Raw genomic sequence first — 27,404 nt, forward strand, 5'->3', positions numbered from 1 at the left:
AGAATAAGCTTGGTTTAACTTCTTATGGCTGGGGGCAGTATTGAGTAGCTTGGATGAATAAGGTGCCCAGAGTAAACTGCCTGCTACTCAGGCCCAGAGGCTAAGATATGCATATTATTAGTAGATTTGGATAGAAAACACTCTGAAGTATCTAAAACTGTTTGAATGGTGTCTGTGAGCATAACAGAACTCATATGGCAGGCAAAAACCTGAGAAAAAATCCAACCAGGAAGTGGGCAATCTGAGGTGTGTAGGTTTGCCTATCCAATATACAGTGTCTATGGGGTCATATTGCACGTCCTAAGGCTTCCACTAGATGTCAACAGTCTTTAGAACATTGTTTCAGGCTTCTACTGTGAAGGATGAGGGAATGAGAGCTGTTTCAACCAGGTGTCTGGCAGAGTGCCATGAGCTCACTCAGGCGTGCCCCTGTGAGAGGTAGCTGCGTTCCTTTTCGTTTCTAAAGACAAAGGAATTCTCCGGTTGATACATTATTGAAGATTTATGTTAAAAACATCCTAAAGACTGATTCTATACATCGTTTGACATGTTTCTACGAACTGTAATGGAATTTTTTTACTTTTCATCTGGCCTGCGCGTCATGAATTTGGATTTTGAACTAAACGTGCGAACAAAAGGGAGGTAATTTGGACATAAATTATGGACTTCATTGAACAAAACAAACATTTATTGTGGAACTGGGAATCCTGGGAGTGCATTCTGATGAAGATCATCAAAGGTAAGTGAAAATTTATAATGCTATTTCTGACTTCTGTTGACTCCACAACATGGCGTGTACCTGTATGGCTTGTTTTTGTGTCTGAGCGCCGTACTCAGATTATTGCATGGTGTGCTTTTTCCGTAAAGTTTTTTTGAAATTTGACACAGCGGTTGCATTAAGGAGAAGTTTATCTAAAGTTCCATGTATAACACTTGTATCTTTTAGCAATGTATTTATGTAAATTGATGTGGCTCTCTGCAAAATCACCGGATGTTTTGGAGGCAAAACATTACTGAACATAACGCACCAATGTAAACTAAGATTTTTGGATATAAATATGAACTTTATCGAACAAAACATACATGTATTGTGTAACATGAAGTCCTATGAGTGGCATCTGATGAAGATCATCATAGGTTAGTGATTAATTTTCTCTATTTCTGCTTTTTGTGACTCCTCTCTTTGGCTGGAAAAATGGCTGTGTATTTCTGTGACTAGGTGCTGACCTAACAATCGTTTGGTGTGCTTTCGTCGTAAAGCCTTTTTGGAATCGGACACTGTGGCTGGATTTACAACAAGTTAATCTTTAAAATGGTGTAAAATACTTGTATGTTTGAGGAATTTTAATTATGGGATTTCTGTTGTTTTTTAATTTGGCGCCCTGCAATTTCACTGGCTGTTGTTGAGGTGGGACGCTAGCGTCCCGAATATCCCAGAGAGGTTAACTTCTTATGGCTGCAGGGGCGGTATTGAGTAGCTTGGATGAAAGGTGCCCAGAGTAAACAGCCTGCTCCTCAGTCATAGTTGCTAATACATGCATATTATTATTAGTATTGGATAGAAAACACTCTGAAGTTTCTAAAACTGTTTGAATTATGTCTGTGAGTATAACAGAACTCATATGGCAGGCAAAAACATGAGAAAAAATCCAACCAGGAAGTGGGCAATCTGAGGTTGGTCGTTTTTCAACTCATTCCCTATTGGAGATAGTGGGATATGGGTCATGTTGCACTTCCTAAGGCTTCCACTAGATGTCAACAGTTTATAGAACCTTGTATGATGCTTCTACTGTGAAGTGCGGCCGAATGAGAGGGGAACGAGTCAGAGGTCTGGCAGAATGCTTTGAGCTTGTGACGCTCGTTCATGTGAGAGTGAGCTCTGTTCCATTTGCTTTTCTGAAGACAAAGGATTTCTCCGGTTGGAACATTATTGAAGATTTATGTTAAAAACGTCCTAAAGATGGATTCTATACATCGTTTGACATGTTTCTACGGACTGTAACGGAACTTTTTGACATTTCGTCTGCTCCTAGTGAACGCGCTTTGTGACTTTGGATTTGTTTACAAAACGTGCTAACAAAATTAGCTATTTGGACATAAATGATGGACATTATCGAACAAAACAAACATTTATTGTGGAACTGGGATTCTTGGGAGTGCATTCTGATGAAGATCATCAAAGGTAAGTGAATGTTTATAATGTTATTTCTGACTTCTGTTGACTGCACAATATGGCAGATATCTTTTAGTCTTGATTGGGCTCTGAACGCCGTACTCAGATTATTGCATGGTTTGCTTTTTTTTTTTTTATCTGACACAGCGGTTGCATTAAGGAGAAGTGAATCTAAAATTCCATGTATAACACTTGTATCTTTGATCAACGTTTATTATGAGTATTTCTGGAAATTGATGTGGCTATCTAAAAAATCCCCGGATGTTTTTAGAACTACTGAACATAACGCGCCAATGTATACTGAGATTTTTTTATATAAATATGAACTTTACCGAGCAAAACATACATGTATTGTGTAACATGAAGTCCTAGGAGTGTCATCTGATGAAGATCAAAGGTTACTGATTAATTTTCTCTATTTCTGCTTTTTGTGACTCCTCTCTTTGGCTGTAAAAATGGCTGTGTTTTTCTGTGACTTGGCAGTGACCTAACATAATCGTTTGTGGTGCTTTCGCTGTGAAGCCTTTTTGAAAATCGAACACTGTGGTGGGATTAACAACAAGATTACCTTAAAAATGTTATAGGATACTTGCATGTTTGAGGAATTTTAATTATGAGATTTCTGTTGTTTGAATTTGGCGCCCTGCACTTTCACTGGCTGTTGTCATATCGATCCCGTTAACAGGATCACAGCCATAAGAAGTTAAGAAACATGTGACTCAGAGTTTTGTTTGGATACTCTTCCAACGCCACTAATCTCTCCACCACTCACTGAAGCTGGAGACTCATCTCTCCCTCACTAACTTTAAGCATCAGCTGTCAGAGCAGCTTACAGATCATTGCACCTCTACATAGCCCATCTGTAAATAGCCCACCCAACTGCCTCATCCACATATTGTTTTGTTTTTTTGCTCCTTTGCACCCCAGTATCTCTACTTGCACATTCATCTTCTGCACATCTATCACTCCAGTGTTTAATTGCTAAATTGTAATTATTTCACGACTACGGCCTATTTATTGCCTTACCTCCCTAATCTTACCTCATTTGCACACACTGTATTAAGACTTCTCTATTGTATTATTGACTGTACGTTTGTTTATTCCATGTGTAACTCTGTATTGTTTGTGTCGCACTGCTTTGCTTTATATTGGCCATGTCGCAGTTGTAAATGACAACTTGTTCTCAACTGGCCTACCTGGTTAAATAAAGGTGAAATTTTAAAATACATTTAAAAAATAAAACAATTCTGAAGGCTAGTAAACACTTGACATACCTCCCAGAAGATTGGGACCGAGTGACGGTAAACGGAAAGTGTCAGAAGGTGGCTGCTTATCAACCGTTGGGTTGATAAGCAAACGGGTGGGGTGTAGATTGGCTTTGGAATGAGCGAAGTGTACCTAACTTGAGCACAGGAAAGTATTATCCACAGGCGTCAACTGTAGCAGAACACAGGTCATTGGAGATGTTGGTGGCTAGGGACCAGAGTATGAACTGGGAGACAGGTAGGGAATATCTGAAAGGTTCAGTCCTTGACTTATCAGTAAACCACGAAGACAATAGGAGAGCAGGAGACAGATTCCGGGCAATAGCTATTCTCACGGCAGTCGCTGTAGGGACAGTCAATGAAGGGGCAGTACTAGTAGCGAAGGAAGCTATATTAACATCATGGAACTGGACTATGACGCAAATGAGGGGAATAGTGAGATATACGTCAGGAGCAGTGTTAGTAATAGCAGGGGTTACTTTGGTGATATTGTTGGGATATCATGTGCTCAGGGCATTGATGTTAAAACTACAATACAGTGTTGAGTTACCTCAAGATGAGGTCAAACTGATTAAGGCTACCGCACGTATATATCGGGTGGCTATGGAGGAAGATGATGAGGAGCAAAGTGAGAATGACATGGCTTGGGAACACCTCTTAGATCCTGTAGTCTGACGGGGAAGACTGGGCGAAAGCATGAGGCTTTTTAGGGCTTTCATTTGTGCGAAGAGAGTGGGAATTGTCATGTTATCAAACTTTGGGTTGTCATGCATATATAACTGTGCAAATCTTAACACATTATTAATGTTGTTATGTTTTGTGTATCTTTTTGTTTTTCAAGTCTTGTGCTATCACTCTTTTAGGAACCAGAAGGAGAAATGAAAGGAGTCAATGGCTCCAGCTGACATGTTATTATCAGTGTTCTGTGAGAAATGGAAATAAGATTGGGTATGGTGTGATCATAGAACAGAGGCCATAAGTCTCTGAGTTTGTAAACCTCACTGTGAATGTTAATCATATATATATATATATTGTTCATGTTTTATTATCATTGTTTGTCCATTTATAACTCATTTCCAAGTTTATGTAATGTTGAACAGTATGTCGTCAAATGTTCAAAAAGGGGGACTGAAGGGTTTGGATTTCTGAACTTTAAATGTTAATCATTAGTTATAATAGAGATCTGAGGGGTGCCATAGCCGAGGGGCTACACCAGAGGTTAATGGTTATCTGTAGGGGGAAGGTATATGGTGGGTGCAATTAAGCTTGGCATATACTGAGTGTAGGGAAAGCAATCACGTGGCAGGCACTGATAAGGGGAGAGAGCCATGGATTAGTGCTGAAGGGGGTCAAGGTCAGGTCACATTAAGGGAGAAAGAGTTTATGGCCCCTATCCCTTAGTTTCCTGCCAAGCAATAAAGATACACTGTTTGTTCAGATGTGTAGGAGGAGACTCAGTATAGGAGAAAGAGTTAAATATCAGTGTTTGTGTGAATATGTCTATGTCGATTCAGAAGTTCGATCCTTTGGGAAGAATAAACTTGGTTTAAGCTTTCACAGTGTCTGTCGAGTTCTTACTCTTAATAATTAAAACCTAACACTTTTTTGGTTACTACAAGATTCCATATGTTATTTCATAGTTTTGATGTACTCACTATTATTCTACAATGTAGAAAATAGTAAAAATAAAGAAAAACCCTTGAATGAGTAGGTGTTCTAAAACTTTTGACCAGTAGTGTATATTTCTACAGGCCCAGAGGCCTCATTTATAAACGCTGAGTACAGACAAAATATGCCACAAAACTTGCACCAGTTTTCACTGAAAAGTTGGGAGACATAAGAATGTGCTTGGTAAAAATATGTCGCTCTGCAAATGAGCAAGGCAGTCAACCCACTGTTCCCCCGGCGCCGAAGACGTGGATGTTGATTAAGGCAGCCCCCCGCACCTCTCTGATTCAGGGGGGTTGGGTTAAATGCGGAAGACATTTCAGTTGAAGGCATTCAGTCGTACAACTGACTAGGTATCCCCCTTATCCTCCCGCAAACTTTAGACCATGCCAACGCACAGCAGCTTAGTATTAGCCTTTTGAAAATATATGATGATTTATTAATATTAAAAAATCAGGTAGCTAAATATAATAACAAGATGAAATCATTTGTGTGAAAAGGTGAAAATCGATTTAGGCCTATTTTATCTGTGCATTCTAAAATAATTAGAAATAGGCATATATTTCGGATTATTTATTTCATTTCCATTATCATTGCAGAATAAGTTCCTCACCTTTTCTGACTGGGATGGTTTCATAGGGTACTTGCGAAATAGCCTATAGGCCTACAACCAGTTGGGATAGGCAACCATTCATTCCATCAATCATTTAATTGGAGACACTTCAGGAAAAAAATAAAACAATGTCCTCTCACTGTCAACCTCGTTTATTTTCAGAAAACTTAACATGTGTAAATAGTTGTATGAACATAACAAGATTCAACAACTGATACATAAACTGAACAAGTTCCACAGACATGTGACTAACAGAAATTGAATAATGTGTCCCTGAACAAAGGAGGGGGGGGGGGGGGGGGGGGGGGGGGTAAAATCAAAAGTAACAGTCAGTATCTGGGGTGGCCACCAACTGCATGAAGTACTGCAGTGCATCTCCTCCTCATGGACTACACCAGATTTGCCAGTTCTTGCTGTGAGATGTTACCCCATGTTACCCCACCAAGGCACCTACAAGTTCCCGGACATTTCTGGGGGGGAATGGCCCTAGCCCTCACCCTCCGATCCAATAGGTCCCAGACGTGCTCAATGGGATTGAGATCCGGGCTCGTCGCTGGCCATGGCAGAACACTGACATTCCTGACTTGCAGGAAATCACGCACAGAACGAGCAGTATGGCTGGTGGCATTGTCATGCTGGAGGTTCATGTCAGGATGAGCCTACAGGAAGGGTACCACATGAGGAGGATGTCTTCCCTGTAACGCACAGCGTTGAGATTGCATGCAATGACAACAAGCTCAGTCCGATGATGCTGTGACACACCACCCCAGAACATGACGGACCCTCCACCTCCAAATCGATCCCGCTCCAGAGTACAGGCCTCGGTGTAACCATCATTGCGTCGACGATAAACGCAAATCCAACCAACACCCCTGGTGAGACAAAACCGCGACTCGTCAGTGAAGACACCTTTTTGCCAGTCCTGTCTGGTCCAGCAACGGTGGGTTTGTGCCCATAGGCGATGTTGTTGCCATTGATGTCTGGTGAGGACCTGCCTTGCAACAGGCCTACAAGCCCTCAGTCCAGCCTCTCTCAGCCTATTGCGTGCAGTCTGAGCATGGATGGAGGGATTGTGCATTCCTGGTGTAACTCGGGCAGCTCTTACTGCCATCCTGTACCTGTCCCGCAGGTGTGATGTTCGGATGTACCGACCCTGTGCAGGGGTTGTTACACATGGTCTGCCACTGCGAGGACGGTCAGCTGTCCGTCCTGTCTCCCTGTAGCGCTGTCTTAGGCTTCTCACAGTACGGACATAGCAATTTATTGCCCTGGCCACATCTGCAGTCCGCATGCCTCCTTGCAGCATGCCTAAGGCACGTTCACACAGATGAGCAGGGACCCTGGGCATCTTTCTTTGTGTTTTTCAGAGTCAGTATATAGGCCTCTTTAGTGTCCTAAGTTTTCATAACTGTGACCTTAATTGCCTACCGTCTGTAAGCTGTTAGTGTCTTAATGACCGTTCCACGGGTGCATGTTCATTAATTGTTTATGGTTCATTGAACAAGCATGGGAAAAAGTGTTTAAACCCTTTACAATGAAGATCTGTGAAGTTATTTGGATTTTTACGAATTATCTTTGAAAGACAGGGTCCTGAAAAAGGGACATTTCTTTTTATGCTGAGTTTATTTTGTACAGGGTAAAATGGATCTTGAAGAAGGCTATCACTCCATTTTGCAATGCCATGCCATACCCTGTGGACTGCATTTAATTGAAGCCAATTTCCTCCTACAACAGGACAATGACCCAAAGCACAGCTCCAAACTATGCAAGAACGATTTAGAGAAGAAGCAGTCAGCTGGTATTCTGTCTATAATGGAGTAGCCAGCACAGCCACAGGATCTCAACACTATTGAGCTGTTGTGGGAGCAGCTTGACCGTAAGAAGTGCCCATCAAGCCAATCCAACTTGTGGGAGGTGCTTCAGGAAGCATGGAGTGAAATCCCTTCAGATTACCTTGACAACTAGAATGCCAAAGGTCTGCAAGGCTGTAATTGCTGCAAATGGTTGATTCTTTGACGAAAGCAATGTTGAAGGACACAATTATTATTTAAATTAAAATTCATTATTTATAACCTTATAAACGCCTTGACTATATTTCCTATTCATTTTGCAACTCATTTCATGTATGTTTTCATGGAAAACAAGGACATTTCTAAGTGACCCCAAACTTTTGAATGGTAGTGTATCTCATAACCATTGCAGAATAAATTCCTCACCTTTTCTGTCAATGATGAGTTAATATTCCCGAAGTAGCCATACAACAACTGACAATGCACATCTCATTTAATTGAGCCTATTAGATAGATATATAGAGCAAAAACTTGGCCTGACAGGGAGCATGGCTTATAACATCCAGTATCAATTAACAGATGAACAGACAGTTGATATACAGGTGATATTTTGCATTGAAGTGTGTAGGCTGCCACTGTAAGTAGGCCTACTGTAGTTTACAATGTTTCAGAATTGGCGGGCAGTTCAGCATATTTAGGTTCGAGAAAAAGTGAATGCAAAACATTGTTGAAATCAAACTATCTGTTTACAGGTCCACAAGAGTTTGCAATTGTTTTTGCCTTTCATATACAGCAAATGTCACTGCAGGAGAAAACATTCTGCCAACACCTCTAAAAGACATCTCATCAAGTTCACCATTACTAGGCTATTTCCTTTACCGTCTTGCCCCAATTTCAATACTTCCAAAGTATACAGCAAATAAGGGCGTTATTGTCACCATAAATGTTGAATGATGGGCATTTTTCAGGCGGAGTTATAATGCTCCTTCATGTGCGTAGTTTTATGACAGGTCTAATTTATAGCGGGAAACATGCATATGTATGGTGTGCGCCAAACATATGAATCTCAATATTTCTGTACGTGTGCAGTCTTTTCAGAAATGCAGCATGCAGATATTTAGTGTTAAATTTACCCAACGGTTATAAATGAGGCCCCAGAGCACTGTGTCACTGAAGCAGATTTCCAGGTTATAAATCCATATAATCCTGAGAGTTCAGCCCCAGTCATATCGCAGTCTCAAGATACCTGGGTTCACCTCTCCTCTTTTCCATCGAGGCACATGGGAAGATGCATTGGAGAATCTTCAATCTAATTTGACCCCAAACCTAAAATAAGCTTGGCAAATTTAAGGTGTTAGTCGGTTTATCTCAATGTTAAATCCTCTTAAATTAACTATTTATTAAATTGTGGCTTAATAGATAATTAATGTTTTACAGAATGGGTGGACAGTATGGGCACCTCTAAATGTATTCACTGACTGGACAAATTATATCAAGCACTAAAGAAAAGAACAAACAGATCAGGCTACATGAAAAGATGGGAAAATAAATTAAAAAAAAGCTTTGTGTATGTGTGATCATTTTGAAATGGTCTCTAATAAGAAAAGACACAAATCTATAGATTAGAGTAAATCTGTATCATCAGCGATTAAAATAGTCTCCCTCTCTACTTCCGTGATAAAGGCATGTTCCAATCCGCACTGAACCATACACTGTTCGACGTCATTCAACTGTAAACATCCCAAACAAAAATATTGATGGCCAAACACGCATCGCCCATCAGCAATGTCAGGCGGGTGTAGAAATTCTTCATTTATCATGCAACTTCCATAATAGGGGGCCCTTATCAAACGCAGTTGGAAGGTGCTCACATTCCACGTCTGATGTCTCGATATATACAGTGCATTTGGAAAGTATTCAGACCCCTTGACTTTTTCCACATTTTGTTACGTTACAGCCCTTTTCTAAAATGGATTAAACTGTCCCCCCCCCCCCCTCAATCTTCACACAACACTCTATAATGACAAAGAATACACAGGTAGCACTTTTTGTGTGCAAAAAAAACAGAAATATCACATTTACATATGTATTCAGACATTTCACTCAGTATTTTGTTAAAGCACCTTTGGCAGCAATTACAGCCTCGAGTCATCTTGGGTGTAACGCTACAAGCTTGCCGCACCTGTATTTGGGGAGTTACTCCCATTCCTCTCAGCAGATCCTCCCAAGCTCTGTCAGGTTGGATGGGAGTGTCACTGCACAGCTATTTTTAGGTCTCTCCAGAGATGTTTGATCCGGTTCAAGTCCGAGTTCTGGCTGGGTCACTCAAGGACATTCAGAGACTTGTCCCGAAGCCACTCCTGCGTTGTCTTGGCTGTTTGCTTAGTGTCGTTGTCCTGTTGGAAGAAGAACCTGGAGCAGGTTTTCATCAAGGTTCTCTCTGTACTTTGTTCCATTCATCTTTCCCTTGATCCTGACTAGTCTCCCAGTCCCTGCCACTGAAAAACATCCTTACAGCATAAAGCTGCCACCACCATGCTTCACCGTAGGGATGGTGCCAGGTTTCCTCAAGATGTGATGCTTGGCATTCAGACCAGAGTTCAATATTGGTTCCATCAGACCAGAGAATCTTGGTTCTCATGGTCTGAGCATCCTTTAGATGTCTTTTGGCAAACTCCAAGCTGTCATGTGCCTTTGACTGAGGAGTGGTTTCCGTCTGGCCATTCTACCATAAAGGCCTGATTGGTGGAGTGCTGCAGAGATGGTTGTCCTTCTGGAAGGTTCCTCCATCTCCACAGAGGAACTCTGTCAGAGTGACCATTGGGTTCTTGGTCACCTCCCTAACCAAGGCCCTTCTCCCCCAACTGCTCCGTTTGGCCAGTGGCCAGCTCTAGGAAGTGTCTTGGTGGTTTCAAACTTCTTCCATTTAAGAATGATGGAGGCCACTGTGTTCTTGGGGACCTTCAATGCTGTAGACATTTTTTGGTACCCTTTCCCTGATCTGTTCCGCAACACAATCCTGTCTCAGATCTCTATGGATAATTCCTTCGACCTCATGGCTTGGTATTTTCTCTGACATGCACTGTCAACTGTGGGACCTTACATAGACAGGTGTGTGCCTTTCCAAATCATGTCCAATCAGTTGAATTTCCACAGGTGGACTTCAATCAAGTTGTAGAAACATCTCAAGGATGATCAATGGAAACAGGATGCACCTGAGCTCAATTTCGAGTCTCTTATCAAAGCGTCTGAATAATTAAGATAAGGTATTTCTGTTTTTTCTTTTTAAAACATTTACAAAAATGTATTAAAACCTGGTTTTGCTTTGTCATTATGGGGTATTGTGTATAGATTGATGAGGGGGGAAATTATGTAATACATTTTAGAATAAGGCTGTTCAATTATTTTATATTTATTTCACCTTTATTTAACCAGGTAGGCCAGTTGAGAACAAATCCTCATTTACAACTGCGACCTGGCCAAGATAAAGCAAAGCAGTGCGACACAAACAATACAGAGTTACACATGGAATAAACAAACGTACAGTCAGTAACACAATAGAAAAATCTATATACAGTGTGTGCAAATGAAGTAAGACTAGAGAGGTAAAGCAATAAATAGACCATAGTGGCGAAACAATAACAACTCAGCAATTAAACACTGAAGTGATAGATGAGCAGAAGACGAATGTGCAAGTAGAGATACTGGGGTGCAAAGGAGCAAAAAATAAACAACAATATGGGGATGAGGTAGTTGGGTGGGCTATTTACAGATGGGCTATGTACAGGTGCAATGATCTGTAAGCTGCTCTGACAGCTGATGCTTAAAGTTTGTGAGGGAGATATGAGTCTCCAGCTTCAGTGATTTTTGCAATTCGTTCCAGCCATTGGCAGCAGAGAACTGGAAGGAAATATTCGAAGTCAGATCCGTCCAGAGTAGCGATGCGAGACGGGCGGGCAGGTGCAGGCAGCGATCGTTTGAAGAGCATACATTTAGTTTTACTTGCATTTAAGAGCAGTTGGAGGCCACGGAAGGAGAGTTATGGCACTGAAGCTCGTCTGGAGGTTAGTTAACACAGTGTCCAAAGAAGGGCCAGAAGTATACAGAATGGTGTCGTCTGCGTAGAGGTGGATCAGAGAATCACCAGCAGCAAGAGCGACATCATTGATGTATACAGAGAAAAGAGTCGGCCCGAGAATTGAACCCTGTGGCACCCCCCATAGAAACTGCCAGAGGTCCGGACAACAGGCCCTCCGATTTGACACACTGAACTCTGTCACAGAAGTAATTGGTGAACCAGGTGAGGCAGTCATTTGAGAAACCAAGGCTGTTGAGTCTGCCGCTAAGAATACGGTGATTTGACGGAGTCGAAAGCCTTGGCCAGGTCGATGAATACGGCTGCACAGTATTGTCTTTTATCGATGGCGGTTATGATATCGTTTAGGACCTTGAGCGTGGCTGAGGTGCACTCGTGACCAGCTCGGAAACCAGATTGCATAGCGGAGAAGGTACGGTGGGATTAGAATTGGTCGGTGATCTGTTTGTTAACTTGGCTTTCGGAGACTTTTGAAAGGCAGGGTAGGATAGATATAGGTCTGTAACAGTTTGGGTCTAGGGTGTCTCCCCCTTTGAAGAGGGGGATGACCGCGGCAGCTTTCCAATCTTTAGGGATCTCAGACGATATGAAAGAGAGGTTGAACAGGCTAGTGATAGGGGTTGCAACAATTTCGGGGGATAATTCTAGAAAGAGGGTCCAGATTGTCTAGCCCAGCTAATTTGTAGGGGTCCAGATTTTGCAGCTCTTTCAGAACTACAGCTATCTGGATTTGTGTGAAGGAGAAATGTGGTAGGCTTGGGCAAGTTGCTGTGGGGGGTGCAGAGCAGTTGACCAGGGTAGGGGTAGCCAGGTGGAAAGTACGGCCAGCTGTAGAAAAATGCTTATTGAAATTCTCGATTATCGTAGATTTATCGGTGGTGACAGTGTTTCCTAGCCTCAGTGCAGTGGGCAGCTGGGAGGAGGTGCTCTTATTCTCCCTGGACTTTACAGTTTCCCAGAACATTTTGGAGTTTATGCTACAGGATGCAAATTTCTGTTTGAAAAGGCTAGCCTTTGCATTCCTGACTGCCTGTGTATATTGGTTCCTATCATCCCTGAAAAGTTGCATATTCGCGGGGGCTATTCGATGCTAATGCAGTACACCACAGGATGATTTTGTGCTGGTCAAGGGCAGTCAGGTCTCGAGTGAACCAAGGGCTATATCTGTTCTTAGTTCTACATTTTTTGAACGGGGTATGCTTATTTAAGATGGTGAGGAAAGCACTTTTAAAGAATAACCAGGCATCCTCTACTGATGGAATGAGGTCAATATCCTTCCACAATACCCGGGCAAAGTCGATTAGAAAGGCCTGCTCGCTGAAGTGTTTTAGGGAGCATTTGACAGTGATGAGGGGTGGTCGTTTGACAGCGGACCCATTACGGACACAGGCAAAGAGGCAGTGATCGCTGGTTGAAGACAGCAGAGGTGTATTTAGAGGGCAGGTTGGTCAGGATGATATCTATGAGGGTGCCCGTGATTACGGATTAAGGGTTGTACCTGGTAAGTTCCATGATCATTTGTGTGAGATTGAGGGCATCTAGCTTAGATTGTAGGATGGCCGGGGTGTTAAGCATATCCCAGTTTAGGTCACCTAACAGTACAAACTCTGAAGATAAATAGGGCGTCACAAAATGTTGTGACGTAACAAAATGTAGAAAAAGTGAAGGGGTCTGAAAACTTTCCGAAAGCACGATACATACAGACAGTACAACAGTCTGACAGCAATACTGATACTTCCTCAAGGATATAGCTAGTCAATGTTCTTATCTCAGATACCGATTGGCTACAGTAAATGTCAGCCAATCAACAACCATTGTTTTTTCACAGCATTATTGAAGGAAGAAGGCCACATGTGCACCAATGGACAAACGTGTGCTTTAGTGATCAAATCTTAACAAACATCACAGTGAAGAGTGAGACAATTTGCTAGTTTGCTAGGTTCCGCATGTTACAGACTGACTCTTACCTGGGCAAAGAGGTATGCCATGACAAAGTCATCGAGGACAGGACTTTCGGAGCCCTTGGTGACTCCATACCGATATGCCCTCGTAGCCCCACTGCTGTACCAGCCAGGGAAATAGTACCTGAGAGACAGAGAGCGAGAGAGACAGACAGAGAGAGAAATTAATAGTGTATAATTAGAGAGCGTGAGATCTAGCGAACAAAAATGCAGAAACCATGAGCACAGAAAACACTACACATACCTTATTCTGAAGACCATGTCTTCATTGGCATATTCATCTAGCTGGAAGACATGGTTCGGGGAGAACCACATGCCGTCTCTCTCTCTGAAGAGCCCAAACAGGCTGCAGTACAGAGGCGACACACCTAAAGAAGAGTGGAGACAGGGGATACATCATGAGATAGCATTCATTGCAGAACTGTCTACATAAATACAGTGCTTATGAAGCACTTCCACGGTACACATTTTTAGTGTCAATAACTAGGTTCCATCCAATTGGCGACAGAATTTCATGTGAATATTCTAAAATCGTCATTCAGAAAATATGCACATTTTCCTACCAGTGGTGCTTCCACCAGACAGACTTGTTGCGGATACCAATCAGAGTGTGAAGACCAATGCTCCCTCAAATTTTTTTCCGGCACTGAGCAAATTTCAGGTCTGCTCTATGCAAAATTTTACATTATGAAAATTCTGTGCAACTTCCAGCGTTTACTGCGAACACTGAGGCTGTACTCGCTTTAAGTTACCATTTTAATAGCGGCTATTTGATCATCATGTAGGCCTACCAGAGTTGCCTTCCATAAAAAACTATGGAAAATGCACCCCATAACATTTTAACATGGAAATAGCTGTTCTATCATTCAGCCTACAGTAGCAGCCAATGTGTGGTGTTCAATCTAGGTCTACATTTCATGAGACTTTTGGAAAAAAAACAGACAGGGCTTGACGGTTTATCCACTTGTCCTTCAGACAAGGAGGTGACTGGCAATGCTGTTGTTGTTTGATGCAAGACACCACTTTACAAAATAAAATGCATTATTATTGTCATACCATTATTACAGAGAATCAGAAAAATGATGCTACCCTCTGCCTATTGGCTACGTAGCCTTTCTCAAAATACAACACTGCCCCTTTAAGACAAAAAAAAGCTCTTTACCACTCTCCCTTTTCAAAGGTGTTTAGAAATGTACACGTTTTGTGCTCTTGTAGGAAGCGATCACTCCCCTTTTGCTGACTACAAATGATCTATAACTGGGCTAATAGCTCTCACTAACTAGTAAAGGATATGAACTAAATTTGCGCATGTGGCTAAATGCAGCTCTCGCTTTGCTCTCAAAACAAGCGCATCTACTCACGACCTCTCATGCTGTAAACACAATCCAGTTCCAAGTAAATGGCACAGATCTATATATGGCAATGGTCTATTTGCATAAAAGCTTACTGCAACTCTGATTGTTTATACCGCACCGGTCTGTGTAGAGTGTGTCAATGCAATAGAATCCTACTCCAATGCGTTCTGCCTGTATGTTGCATTGAAAGTGGCTAATATTGTGTTGATTCGATCACAATTGCCACATTAAAGGGAAACGTTGATAGTGTTAACAGGGCAAACTCTAGAACTGTGGTCACCAACCTTTTCTGACTCAAGATCACTTTATGGGGCCTCCCGGGTGACGCAGTGGTCTAGGGCACTGCATCGCAGTGCTAACTGCGCCACCAGAGTCTCTGGGTTCGCGCCCAGGCTCTGTCGCAGCCGGCCGCGACCGTGAGGTCCGTGGGGCGACGCACAATTGGCATAGCGTCGTCCGGGGTAGGGAGGGTTTGGCCGGTAGGGATATCCTTGTCTCATCGCGCTCCAGCGACTCCTGTGGCGGGCCGGGCGCAGTGCGCGCCAACCAAGGGGGGCCAGGTACACGGTGTTTCCTCCGACACATTGGTGCGGCTGGCTTCCGGGTTGGAGGCGCGCTGTGTTAAGAAGCAGTACGGCTGGTTGGGTTGTGCTTCGGAGGACGCATGGCTTTCGACCTTCGTCTCTCTCGTGCCCGTACGGGAGTTGTAGCGATGAGACAAGGTAGTAATTACTAGCGATTGGATACCACGAAAATTGGGGAGAAAATGGGATAAAAAATTTAAAAATAAATGAATAAATAAAAAAGATCACTTTATGAGTCAAAAAAATATATTTTACAAAATTTGAGGTAGGCTATATGATTACACCGGTACTAGATCTGTTGTTGTATTACTTGTGAGGCACAGCTGATTGAGCATACATTTAAATAATTAGCTTTTTATTTTACTGGGCTGAGGGTCCACCTCTCAACATCCCTCCGCTCTCCCGTTCCTCCACTGAAACTGACTAAAAAGTGACACCTTCTTCCAGCTGATGGCGAAACACGAGTTTTACTGCATTATTTCTGCCTCATGCCCAACTGCATGTTGTTACTCATATGAACAGAGAAAGTGAAATATTCCTCGATATTAAAAAATACCCAAGCCGCTAAAAATGTTGAATACAAAGTGTTGTAAGAACTTAAACATTTACTAACTCATAAAAACAGCAACACTTTTCTGTATTCGTTGACTGTCTCTCTCTAGTCATGGTTTTAAACGTTTTGAAATCTCACAGTATCAATTTTGCTGTAGCCTGTAACATTACTGTAGACATGGTAATCTGAGCTATCCAACTGGCCAACGGTAGACCTATAGTGCACTTGATTTGCTCTTTGGGCCCGCCGGGAAGAAAGAGTTTGTACCTTCATATACATGAAATGGTTAAAAATTGCAACAGTTTGCCTACCCGGCACGCAGCACAGCTGAATCAGGTGCACATACCGCCAACTGCCCGAGACTAATACAAAAAAATAGTAACACAAGTCTTTATCGTTGGGTTTTTTACAGAAATGTTTGGCGGTTGACTAGGAATGCATTGGATCAACCAGGCGATCGCAATCGACCGGTTGGTGACCACTGCTCTAGAAAGTTGAGAGAAATTCAATCTCAGTGCTTCTTCTCTCTGTGAGCTGATATTTCTTCAAGGGCAGTCTCGGGGCACGCGGGCAGTCTCGGGGCACGCGTGCAGTTTAGAGGGAATATTGGTATTTTGTATTTTTTTTGCTAAAAATCTAAAGTTAAGTGCTTCCATTGCATTTTCACCTCTACTGATAGTTTAGTCACAAAAACAGCTATGTTAAATAGCAAATTTGCCAACTCTGGTCTTCGCATGTGTGCTCACAGACACAGTGAGCGTAGGCTGTGCAGGTACTGGATAGGATGGTCTACATGATGAGATTACTATGGATAAGAATGACAATATTTTATTTGTCAAACGGCAGTCAAGCATCGATCACCATGTCACCAGAAAAAGACCCTTGATATTTATTGGAAAGGAGCATCACGCTCATCACCGTGAACTTTCAACACCCTGTGAAGTTCTTCATAATTTATATAGCCTAATAAACTGCATGGTTTCCAATTGAGACGTAGTGGGAGGACCACACAAGAGGTCGACCGATTATGATTTTTCAACGCCGATACTGATTGGAGGACAAAAAAAAAAACGATACGGATTAATCGGATTATTTTTATAAATATATTTGTAATAATGACAATTACAACAATACTGAATGAACACTTTTATTTTCACTTAATATAATACATTAAAAAAAATCAATTTAGTCTCAAATAAATAATGAAACATGTTCAATTTGGTTTAAATAATGCAAAAACATAGTGTTGGAGAAGAAAGTAAAAGTGCAATATGTGCCATGTAAAAAAGCTAGCGTTTAAGTTCCTTGCTCAGAACATTTGAAAGCTGGTAGTTCCTTTTAATATGAGTCTTCAATATTCCCAGTTAAGAAGTTTTAGTTTGTAGTTATTATAGGAATTACAGGACAATTTATCTCTATATCATTTGTATTTCATATACCTTTGACTATTGGATGTTCTTATAGGCACTAAATTATTGCCAGCCTAATCTCGGGAGTTGATAGGTTTGAAGTCAAAAACAGCGCTGTGCTTCAAGCATTGCGAAGAGCTGCTGGCAAACGCAGGAAAGTGCTGTTTGAATGAATGCTTACGAGCCTGCTGCTGCCTTCCACCGCTCAGTCAGACTGCTCTATCAAATATCAAATCCTAGACTTAATTATAATAAACACACAGAAATACGAGCCTTTGGTCATTAATATGGTCAAATCCGGAAACGATCATTTTGAAAACAAAATGTTTATTCTTGCAGTGAAATACAGAATCGTTCCGTATTTTATCGAACGGGTGGCATCCATAAGTCTAAATATTGCTGTTACATTGCACAACCTTCAATGTTATGTCATAATTATGTAAAATTCTGGCAAATTAATTACGGTCTGTTGGAAATAAATGGTCTTCACACAGTTTGCAACGAGCCAGGCGGCCCAAACTGCTGCATATACCCTGAATCTGCTTGCACAGAACACAAGAGAAGTGACACAATTTCCCTAGTTAATATTGCCTGCTAACATGAATTTCTTTTAACTAAATATGCAGGTTTAAAAAAATATATACTTGTGTATTGATTTTAGGAAAGGCGTTGATGTTTATGGTTAGGTACATTGGTGCAACGACAGTGCTTTTTTCAAGAATGCGCTTGTTAAATCATCACTCGTTTGGCGAACTAGGCTATGATTCGATGATAAGGCACCGCAACAGGCACCGCATTGATTATTTGCAACGCAAGACAAGCTAGTTAAACTAGTAATATCATCAACCATGTGTAGTTAACTAGTGATTATGTTAAGATTGATTGTTTTTTATAATATAAGTTTAATGCTAGCTACTTACATTGGCTACTTGCTGCACTCGCGTAACAGGTGGTCAGCCTGCCACGCAGTCTCCTCGTGGTGTGCAATGTAATCGGCCATAATCGGCGTCCAAAAATGATGATTACCGATTGTTAATCGGCTATGCCGATTAATCGGTCGACCTCTAGACCACACAACATATCAAAGTAAACTTGGAGTCACGCGATGAGATGACGGTTATTATACAATGGTTTCCACCACCATTTCTCGTAAAATTAATTTTACCGACACAAAAAGATCTGACCATGTCGAACGAACAAATGATCTTTCGGCATTTATATAAATTGTACCGAAACGTCCTGTTTACATCACAGCTGTCGTGATTTTTTTTTATATACTGTATGACTTTACTCACATAAAAACTGTGGATGGAAACATGATTAATTTCACAACACGAAAATATTGTATCTATCATCAACATTTAGGAGACCAGATAATGCACTGTGCCTTGAGTCTTACTAAAAAGCTTGAAAAGGATTTGAATGTTACGATAATAAAATGTTCAACCTACAGGGTCACCAAAAGGTCATTAAACACAAGACCTGTATTTGAGCCGTTGGAACTTGGGACATATTCCAACAAACGTATCTGTTGCCGTTTGCTTAAAGGGCAATTGTGAAATGTTTCAACCGCATGTTCATTATCTCCTGCACCAAACCAGTGTCTACATATGTTAAAACAGCATGTTTGTATGATCTGTGATTAAAAAGATGAGAAGGTAGGTCTTAAAAATATGCTTCTCTGTGACATCACAGGGTAGGATTAAAGGTTTTTTTAAATGTAGAAATGTGCAGTTTTCACATATATTATGTAGACACTTATTTCCAACACACTGCTATTGTGCTGGAGATAATGAAAATGAGGTTGAAAAGTGGTTGAATTGTCCTTTAAAATGTCCCTCATGTTTTGCTTTTCAATAAATCTCGTGGGCATTTAAAAACATGCGGGTTTTGTTTCTCCTCGCTGACATTTTTTTGTTGTCGCACATTTTTATTGACCATTGGGAGTGCAGCTTATGTCAGAACTCACTCAACCTTAGTTATTATATTTTACGTGTCCATGACAACAGCACATAAAGGTAGACAGGCTGGAACAAAGTGTATAATATAGTTTATTTTTGAAATCAACCAAGACCATAACCTCTGTGTCTAGTCCCCTATGTCTGAGCTAGTACATTAACTCAATGAGCATGTAAGTTACATGGGGATCCTAATAAATGGGGATCCTAATAAAATACTGTACCAAAATACCATTCAAACCCAATTCCCTCTATCCCTTTTCAAAGGAAATGCAACGATGCATTTTGGTGCAGAAAGGACACCTCATGCCAAACCCACAGGACCTAACCAAAAACTATGGTTTTAACTTATTAAAGTTACAAGTCTATAACTACAGTCCAGAAGTCTTCTTGGCCAGGTCACTAAGTAAGGACAAACTCATGACCGTTATCATGCTGTATTGAAAGAATTTGACTGGTACTCACTGCACTCCTTCGCTGCATTGATACACAGTTGCTCGACTACGTAGTCCCCCGGCGGGTAGCTGAGGGGGGTTGAGTCTACCCCAGCCAGGCTGCTGTGGTAGAGGTGGACACGCAGCACCGGAGCAGCGGCTGGCCTGGACCCCCGTGGCTCCCGGTGAGCAGTCCCGTTCTGGTGCACAGGGACCGGAGGGCATGAAGGCGTCTCCATGTCCAATACAGAGACACCGGCCATCCGCAATCAGCTGCCTGCATTGAACAGCAGACGGGGGAAAGAAGAGGAAAAGGGAAGGTGATGAGTTCTTTTGTCAGACAATACAAGACAGGTTAGTTAGAGCATTTTGAAAGCAGTACAGCCCAGTGTTGTTCCACCATACTGCAGAGCATCGCATGTTGTGATTAGCTTAGCAGGGAAATCGTGAAACAAATGTCTGCAGAGAACTACAATACAGAGTGGCCCATTGTCAGCACGAGTTACAACTGTCTGCAATCAAGATCCCACCATTCCTCTCAATGACAGATAGTAGTGGCAGTCAAAGAAATTGAGCATAGAAGCACAACAGGCTAGCACACAACTTTTCAACTGCCCGGCAGGCAAGAGAGGGGTTTCATGACAAACAAACATATAACCTTGAAACAAAGATGCCTTAGAGCAGAGGAGCGCCTTCTTCTGTTGATGACTGGATGTTTTGGTCTATTGACTACTGTAAATCCTCCACCAGTACCACCGGAGTTCACACACACAACCTCCTGACACTGCCTGTGGGCCCGGAGATGAGCAGCTCATGATAAAACTGCCCTACTCAATTAACACAAACACTTCGACCAAAGCAGGAGTTAAGCCCTTGGCAAAGTTTTGAGCCGAGATGAAAAACTTCTGATCGGAAGATGTAAATGACAAAAGCTGCCTCTGGGCAAAAGCTTGTAATATGATTACAGAGAGGAGCACAAGACCTTATAATGGGGCTGAATCAAAATCACAGAAGAGTGGTGTATAACCCCATCAAGAGTTTGTATAAGGCTATTACTTAGCAACTCATCAAAGAAAAACCTTTGTTAGCAGCTTTGGAGTAACTGTTGTGAAGATGCAGGCCTAATCATTCCTTTACACAATATTACAACTTTCCACAGTATATCTGTGCTGGCTTGGAAGTAATCTGAACTGGCTACAGCCTACAGCTCATCACAGACACAAGGAGCAAATGTTCAACACACTGCAAAGTGAGTGCATGTAATGTGAGCTAAAGGGAGGTTGAAATAACTGTCAATTAGATTTTCAAAACATGGGCAATCCCAAATCCTTATGTTTACTTATGTTGCATGAGTACATGCAGAATAGGTAATGTCATTGACTCATGGTCTCTTGGATCTTCATGGTGACAGGGTGGTGTATTGAGTGATATCAGTGCCAACAGAAACTGTATTTGATTTAAATATTTTCAATGTGTATAAGATATTGCACTTCAATTCAATACATCGAATTTGTAATGCATAAATGTAATCATTGAATTCATGAAATTAACTTGTATTTCCTGATTTGAAACGGAATTGAATGAATATTGCATTCAGTTTTAGTGAAGTGCAAATTATGTTTGCACTTCTGCTGTGGCAGTGTGGGTGACCAAGAGACATCACCCAGGCCGACACTGCAAATAATGTGTGATGACTCAAGGTGTCCAGATATATATTAATTACCTAATGTTACACCTATGCATTACTAGATGGAAAAAACTAAGCAGTCCGTACTTTAATGGGTATATACGTAGCTAGCTAGTTATCGCGCAAGAGTTACGCCCCACTTCCGGTAGAAATGGGAGCAATAACCTCTACATCAGCACAGAAAACTTATGTAGAAACTGTTAACCACCATATAATTCAAACAGAAAACACATTATGCATCAAACCAAAGGAGAAATGTGTGCCCGACAACTTGCTTTCAAGCTTATTTAGTTGGCTAATGTTAGCGAAACAATTAGCTAGCTAACGTTAACTTAGATAACGCGTTAGCTAGTAGCTAAGTAACCTGTTGACGTCAGCTAGTTAACTACGCAAACTGGGCCTTGATTGGTAGCTACTAGCAAGTATATGCTATTGTAATTACAAATTAGTTACTTTATGATATATAGCTAGTGGAACAAATGTCTTGCAATTCAACTTGAATATGGTGACAATATTCGCTTCGACTTTATCGTAACAACGTTCGTCAGCTAGCTTTCTAGCTAGCTTTTTGTAGCTTTCTAGCTCGGGTCAACTCAATCTTACGGGCTACACCTACAACTTCAGAAAATACAAATCCATACCATGCAAAGTTACTGTACAGTGCGTGACATTTTTATAGCTACTAGCGTTAAAAGTGTTGCGTTAGCGTAACGCGTTATAGAACTTACTCGGTTGTTGACGCCAGTCAGCTACCGTTAGCCCACTTAGCTAGCTAGCAGGGCGAGTTTACAGCTTGCTTGTCAACGCCAGGTCCGATCCAATTCTTGTAAATCAATCTTTGCCAGATGAAAATTCATTTGTCAATGTATCTCAAAATAGTATCTCTCTCCATTCTTCCCCTTCACAAAACAAAAAAACTACAGTAGCGAGGACTAACGTTAAGCTAAGATGTTGTGTTCTTGTCGTCAGGCTAACTATCCATCGATTCCATGTAGGTACACCACAGTTTACCTAAAACGATTTATCTAGCCTTAAAACAGTTAGCTAGCGAATATAGCTATCTAGTTAACCTGCATTGTTACAGTACCGTTAGCGTGGCCAATAACATTAGCCAGCTGACTGGTAGTAAGTGGCTAGCAAGCCAGCTGGTCAGCTCTCCGAGTCTGATCCCCAGTGCCCACTCCGGCAAGCTAAACTAGCTAACAGGCTAAGTTTTCAAAAGCAGGCACAACTTGTCAAGCTCCCACAGCGCTATCAAGCTCGTTTATAAAGACAACGTTATGTCGAAAACAGTTTCTAAACTACAATTTAGTTAATATCAGAATAATAAGAATACGGCATAAGGTAACGTTATTAGCTATCCCAGCAAGTCAGCTAGCAATATTATGTCAGTTCTAGCTACCACCCTTATGGAGATCTGCATAACAGTAACACCAGCCAATTGTAGCTTTAAACTAAACTAGCCAGAGAGGACGAAATTGACGAGCTGTGAGTGAAGGCCATCTATGTCAGTTATTTGCCCTGCTTTGAAGACTTCTATCTCGTAAGTTTTACTTTGTTTCGATTATAAATCCTTACCATTCAATTTCTATATCTATGTAAATGTCAATTTAGTTTTTTTCTTAGGCTGGCCAAATGTTGGAACACATTTTGTCCAAAATGTCCATTCAATGGAACTGATACCCATGGGAAGGAACCACCATTTTTCTAAATTGACAAATATGTTATAAAACAGTTTTGTTTTCATTAGCGTTCTGTGCCCTATATTACTGTGTTATCCACTGTCTAACGTTGTAATTGTTTGTTTAGTTCAGGATAGAAAGGGATAGCTAAATGGCCTAATTGAGTTTCACAGTTACTGGCCTCTGACATCTAGCATCAACCAAGGTGTCTGGAGTCTAGACCTTTATAGTGTAAACTCAGTCATGCTCTATAACCTCAGATGAACTGTTCAAACCCTTATCCCATTCCCAGCTGTTCCCCATAATTTGGTGGAAAGTGCAACATGAGTGTCATCACAGTCACTCTGGCCTTGTTGGAAGCAAGACCCATTTTGTGTTGGCATTTTCAGCATACCACCTAAAAAGTGAAATAGTTGTTATAAGTGTATTAGCCCATTAGTGCACTTGGTATAACTATGGCTTTATTGGTTCAAGCTCCAGAACCAAGTTGTTTCCCTTCTACAGGTCCACTCTTTTTCACACAGTGTCTATGGATCTATTATGGGAGGACATTTCTTAAAAAACTAAAATCATGGTCTATACTGACATTGAATGAACACTGACAAAATTCTTAAATGGCTTTGTTAAGACCCACTAGAGGGAGCTGAAATGGTTTGGTAAAACGTGGGGCAGATCTGCTCAAGTACAATTAGACAAATACACAAGTTCCTTGTTTTGTTTTCACCAGGCAAGAAATTCCCTCAAGGGAAAAATAAAGTTATTCTATTCAAAATCTTGTTTATTGTTGATTTCCGGACCTGTGTATACAGTATAAATTGTGTACATTTGCTTACAGAAAACCTGAGATTTAAATAGAAAGGTTTAATGATGTAAAGCGATGTTGAGTGGTTCAGCAATAATGTTAAGCAGGCCTCTGTTTTCCCTCAGGTAATAGGGTTATATTGATAGCTTCCAAAGTCAACCTTCAAGACATTTCAACCCACTATCCCATATTAAATACAACGTTTGTTGTATTAACAATCATAACCTCTGGTTTTAAAACAGATTCTTCATGTACAACACGTTAGGCAGTGACATATATGAGTAATATGACTCAGACCTGTTATAGAGTATGGCAACAGTTCTCTGTGTATTCAATAGTGTTATTGTACAATACATGTATGTAAAGTAGAGAGCGAAACAGAAGACCCAGGATATGTAAGGGTGATGCGCTCCTATCTTGGTCCAGTATGATGGTGTGGAGTTTTTTTAACCAATGTTTGCTGTTAGGTCCTTAAAAAGTGAGCAGATTTTATTATATAAAAAGCAGAACATAGAAACGCTCAGAAAACCCTGTTGCTATAGAAATGTTATTCTCATTTAATGTAATTTCTACTCACTTAATGTCCGCAATCAGAGCAGGGATCTGTATAAGTAGTAGAGTGAAAACATGAAAACAACAAAAGGTGAAATTTTAAAGCATAACATAACACATTTAGTAATTTTTGGAAACTGGGACAAAGATTATATACAGTTCAATGGCACCAGTCCAAGTCCTACGCTACTTTCATCTGACAGTTTGTACTGTGTTTGATCAGTCATATTTACCTACGAACGATGGGGTCAGAATGGAGTCTGCAGAGAATCCCAGAGACAGAGAATAGTTTCTAAATCTCTCCACCAATTCTTTTCTCAGCGTTGGTGAGCGACCTTTAGAAAAACAGAGTGGGAAATAGTGAGAAAAACATACTTTTTTGATAATGACTAGAATAACTGTAGGAGTAAGGTGATCCACATGAGACAATTCTGTAGGTAAATTATCTTTACCATAAAGAGACACCTGGGAGAATTCTTTCACAATCTTCTTGTATTTCACCACCAGACCATATTCAGTGTAATTGCTCTCCACCACGGTGATGTCCTTCAATATCTGATGGCCTGTCAATTAGGTAATTTGTTAGTTAGAATACTTTATGGTTTGAAATTGTTTATCTTTATAGGCTCAGGACATGATACCAGCAACAAAAATAGCACAGATAATAGTGGATCAGCAACCTTCATCATACATTGAAACACAAATGGATTATAGGAAGGGTTAGGGTTAGAATCTAACATACATAAGAAACGGATGTCTGTACTCCTGCTCCCACTGCAGTGTCAACATCGGCGTGTCTATTTCTACATTTACCCCATGCTTTACTGTGTCTCCTCCCTCATACCATCTCCTCTAACCAGCTCGAGGAAGGAAGCATAACTTACGGTCACTAAAGTAGTTGAACTGGCCTGGGAGGTCAGTCTTCTGGTAGTAGTACACACGGCACATGCAACCTTTTAACCTGACAACAGGAAATTGAGAAAGGGGTTATGGTTTTGTGTGTTTCAAGTATTTATAACATGTATTAATACACATATTATAAATAGTGTGTACTTTTACTACTTGAGTATTTAAGCATTTATAAACATAAGCATCTATAAGCATTTATAAACATTGATAAGCATTTATAATGGCCTATTACTGAAAGTCATAGTCAGTATAAAGTTTATCCCAGTGTTAACTTATTGACTGATGTGTAATGTTCCTATTAACTACAATGTTTTTATTTGTTGGAGTGTAGATCTCATTTAAAAAGCAAAATAGGGTAAATACCCTGTCCCCCATACGGTTAGGTTGGCATTGCCATCCATATCATAGGTTACATTCCCATTGGAGACCTGCACATAACTTCTCCATGGCACAAATTCTGGTGAGTCATATGCCAGGCCAACACGATACCACTGTCCTGAAAACTGAGCAAATCACTAAGAATGTTAGACAATACATTATTCCTTATGACATTAAATAGGGAAATAAAATCCTTCCATCAAAATCCATCAAGTTTAGTATTAACACAATTGTGTTTTTAAACATATATTGACGAGAGAACAGCATTGTTTAAAATGAACAAATAATAATTGCTTTAAAATAATATTTCAGGGTACACGTTACAATAAATGTTCACAAAACAGGATTCAAAACACACAAAAAGACCAATCTTATGTAATGGTCTAAACAAACAACAACAAAGTTGAAATTCCGCTGTTCTTTGACCTCGCTACTGTTTGTTTTTCAATTCAGTAACTTTTGTTTCCAACAAGGTTTTCCATATACTATGGTTAGACAGACATTTACCATAGATACATGTAGTTAATCAGATTTCAGAGGATAAATAAAAATGGTCTAAAGCAGGCATTTAACAAAGAGTAAAACCCATAATAAAGATCAAAGAACCACAATGCTTTTATCAGAAAAAACAGCCTACCACAGCACATTGACAAATATACCATTGTTCTCACCCTTTGTAGATCAAAGTCCTGTTGTGGATGAATATCAGCATTGATACACTGAGTCCATAGCATCACGCTGAAGACGGTCACCACTAAAAACATGATGAACAAATAGAGAAACAGACCCTGTTGTGAGACCAAGCAGGTAGAATCAAATAGATAAGAGTGGGAGGTCTCCTGGATGTGGACCTTTATATCTTCCTCTAAGTACTTGGAAATGTTCCTAATGCCGCCTTCACATTCACCTGCCACCAATTAGGTAATTGCACATTCCTGTACCCTGTGGGTAATGCATAATCACTTTTCAAAGGATAAAGTCGTGTTGGGAATACTGAAACATACCCTATTGTCCAACAAAAAAAGATAACACTTTTCAGAATGTAAATTCCACATTGTAATGATGCATCTAGTCTTTTAACAGAGGTGATAAAATATGCTTAACATAATGGAGACTCATTCCTAACGTGAGAGGCCAGGAAACAAAGCTGACTTTTCCATTCAAAGTTGAAAGGATTTAAAACATTATAGACGACATACTGTATAATCTCAGAAAATGTTAATGACATTAAAAGTGTATAAGTCACCAAATGGTCTTACAAGTTTATACAAATGTAAGATGTGAAGGCAGATAATTGCAGGTGTAGGCGATCAAAAGACCCACCAAGTTTGAGAAATGTCTCTCAAGGGTTAGTCACACACACTCATGTCATTGCAATAGCAATTTCATTTAGTCTTGTTAAAATCACTTTATTCATCAATTATACACAAAGTCGACTTAAGCTTTTATCCCAGCCCCGCCGACAGACACACAGGTTGGAGGGGGATGCACACTGGTCGCCCATGGAGCAGTTGTGCTCAAGGCAATGGCATCTA

The 27,404-nt window shown here is 40.8% G+C and overlaps 2 protein-coding genes across 2 annotated transcripts in view; both read right to left on the reverse strand.

The window, feature by feature from the left end:
* The window catches only part of jak2b (Janus kinase 2b), a 52,909-nt gene extending 29,913 nt beyond the window's left edge, over positions 1-22,996 (reverse strand). Inside the window, exons 1-4 of the mRNA XM_055919159.1 lie at positions 22,275-22,996; positions 19,891-20,136; positions 13,811-13,934; positions 13,573-13,690 (exon numbers count right to left, since the gene is read on the reverse strand). Of these exons, the coding sequence (XP_055775134.1) occupies positions 13,573-13,690; positions 13,811-13,934; positions 19,891-20,122 (474 nt within the window). The 5' untranslated portion in view covers positions 20,123-20,136; positions 22,275-22,996. The remainder of the gene's footprint in view (positions 1-13,572; positions 13,691-13,810; positions 13,935-19,890; positions 20,137-22,274) is intronic.
* A 984-nt stretch (positions 22,997-23,980) lies between these two features.
* Positions 23,981-26,710, reverse strand: lcn15 (lipocalin 15). Its single transcript, XM_055919166.1, has 7 exons — positions 26,541-26,710; positions 25,855-25,994; positions 25,467-25,543; positions 25,035-25,145; positions 24,816-24,917; positions 24,608-24,633; positions 23,981-24,500 (listed from the first exon to the last, which is right to left on the reverse strand). The coding sequence occupies exons 1-6, from the start codon at positions 26,631-26,633 to the stop codon at positions 24,608-24,610; spliced, it is 549 nt and encodes a 182-aa protein (XP_055775141.1). The 5' UTR covers positions 26,634-26,710; the 3' UTR covers positions 23,981-24,500.
* Between the last annotated feature and the right edge of the window lie 694 nt (positions 26,711-27,404).

This window comes from Salvelinus fontinalis, chromosome 4 (assembly GCF_029448725.1).
Source record: "Salvelinus fontinalis isolate EN_2023a chromosome 4, ASM2944872v1, whole genome shotgun sequence".
NCBI classification, from domain to species: domain Eukaryota; kingdom Metazoa; phylum Chordata; class Actinopteri; order Salmoniformes; family Salmonidae; genus Salvelinus; species Salvelinus fontinalis.

Coding starts and splice junctions, on each gene's coding strand:
- lcn15 (XM_055919166.1), bottom strand. CDS start 26,633: ATGTTTTTAGTGGTGACCGTCTTCAGCGTGATGCTATGGACTCAGTGT. Junction 25,146..25,466: donor GTTCAACTACTTTAGTGACC/GTAAGTTATGCT, acceptor CCTAATTGACAG/GCCATCAGATATTGAAGGAC. Junction 24,918..25,034: donor CTCCCAGGTGTCTCTTTATG/GTAAAGATAATT, acceptor GTTTTTCTAAAG/GTCGCTCACCAACGCTGAGA.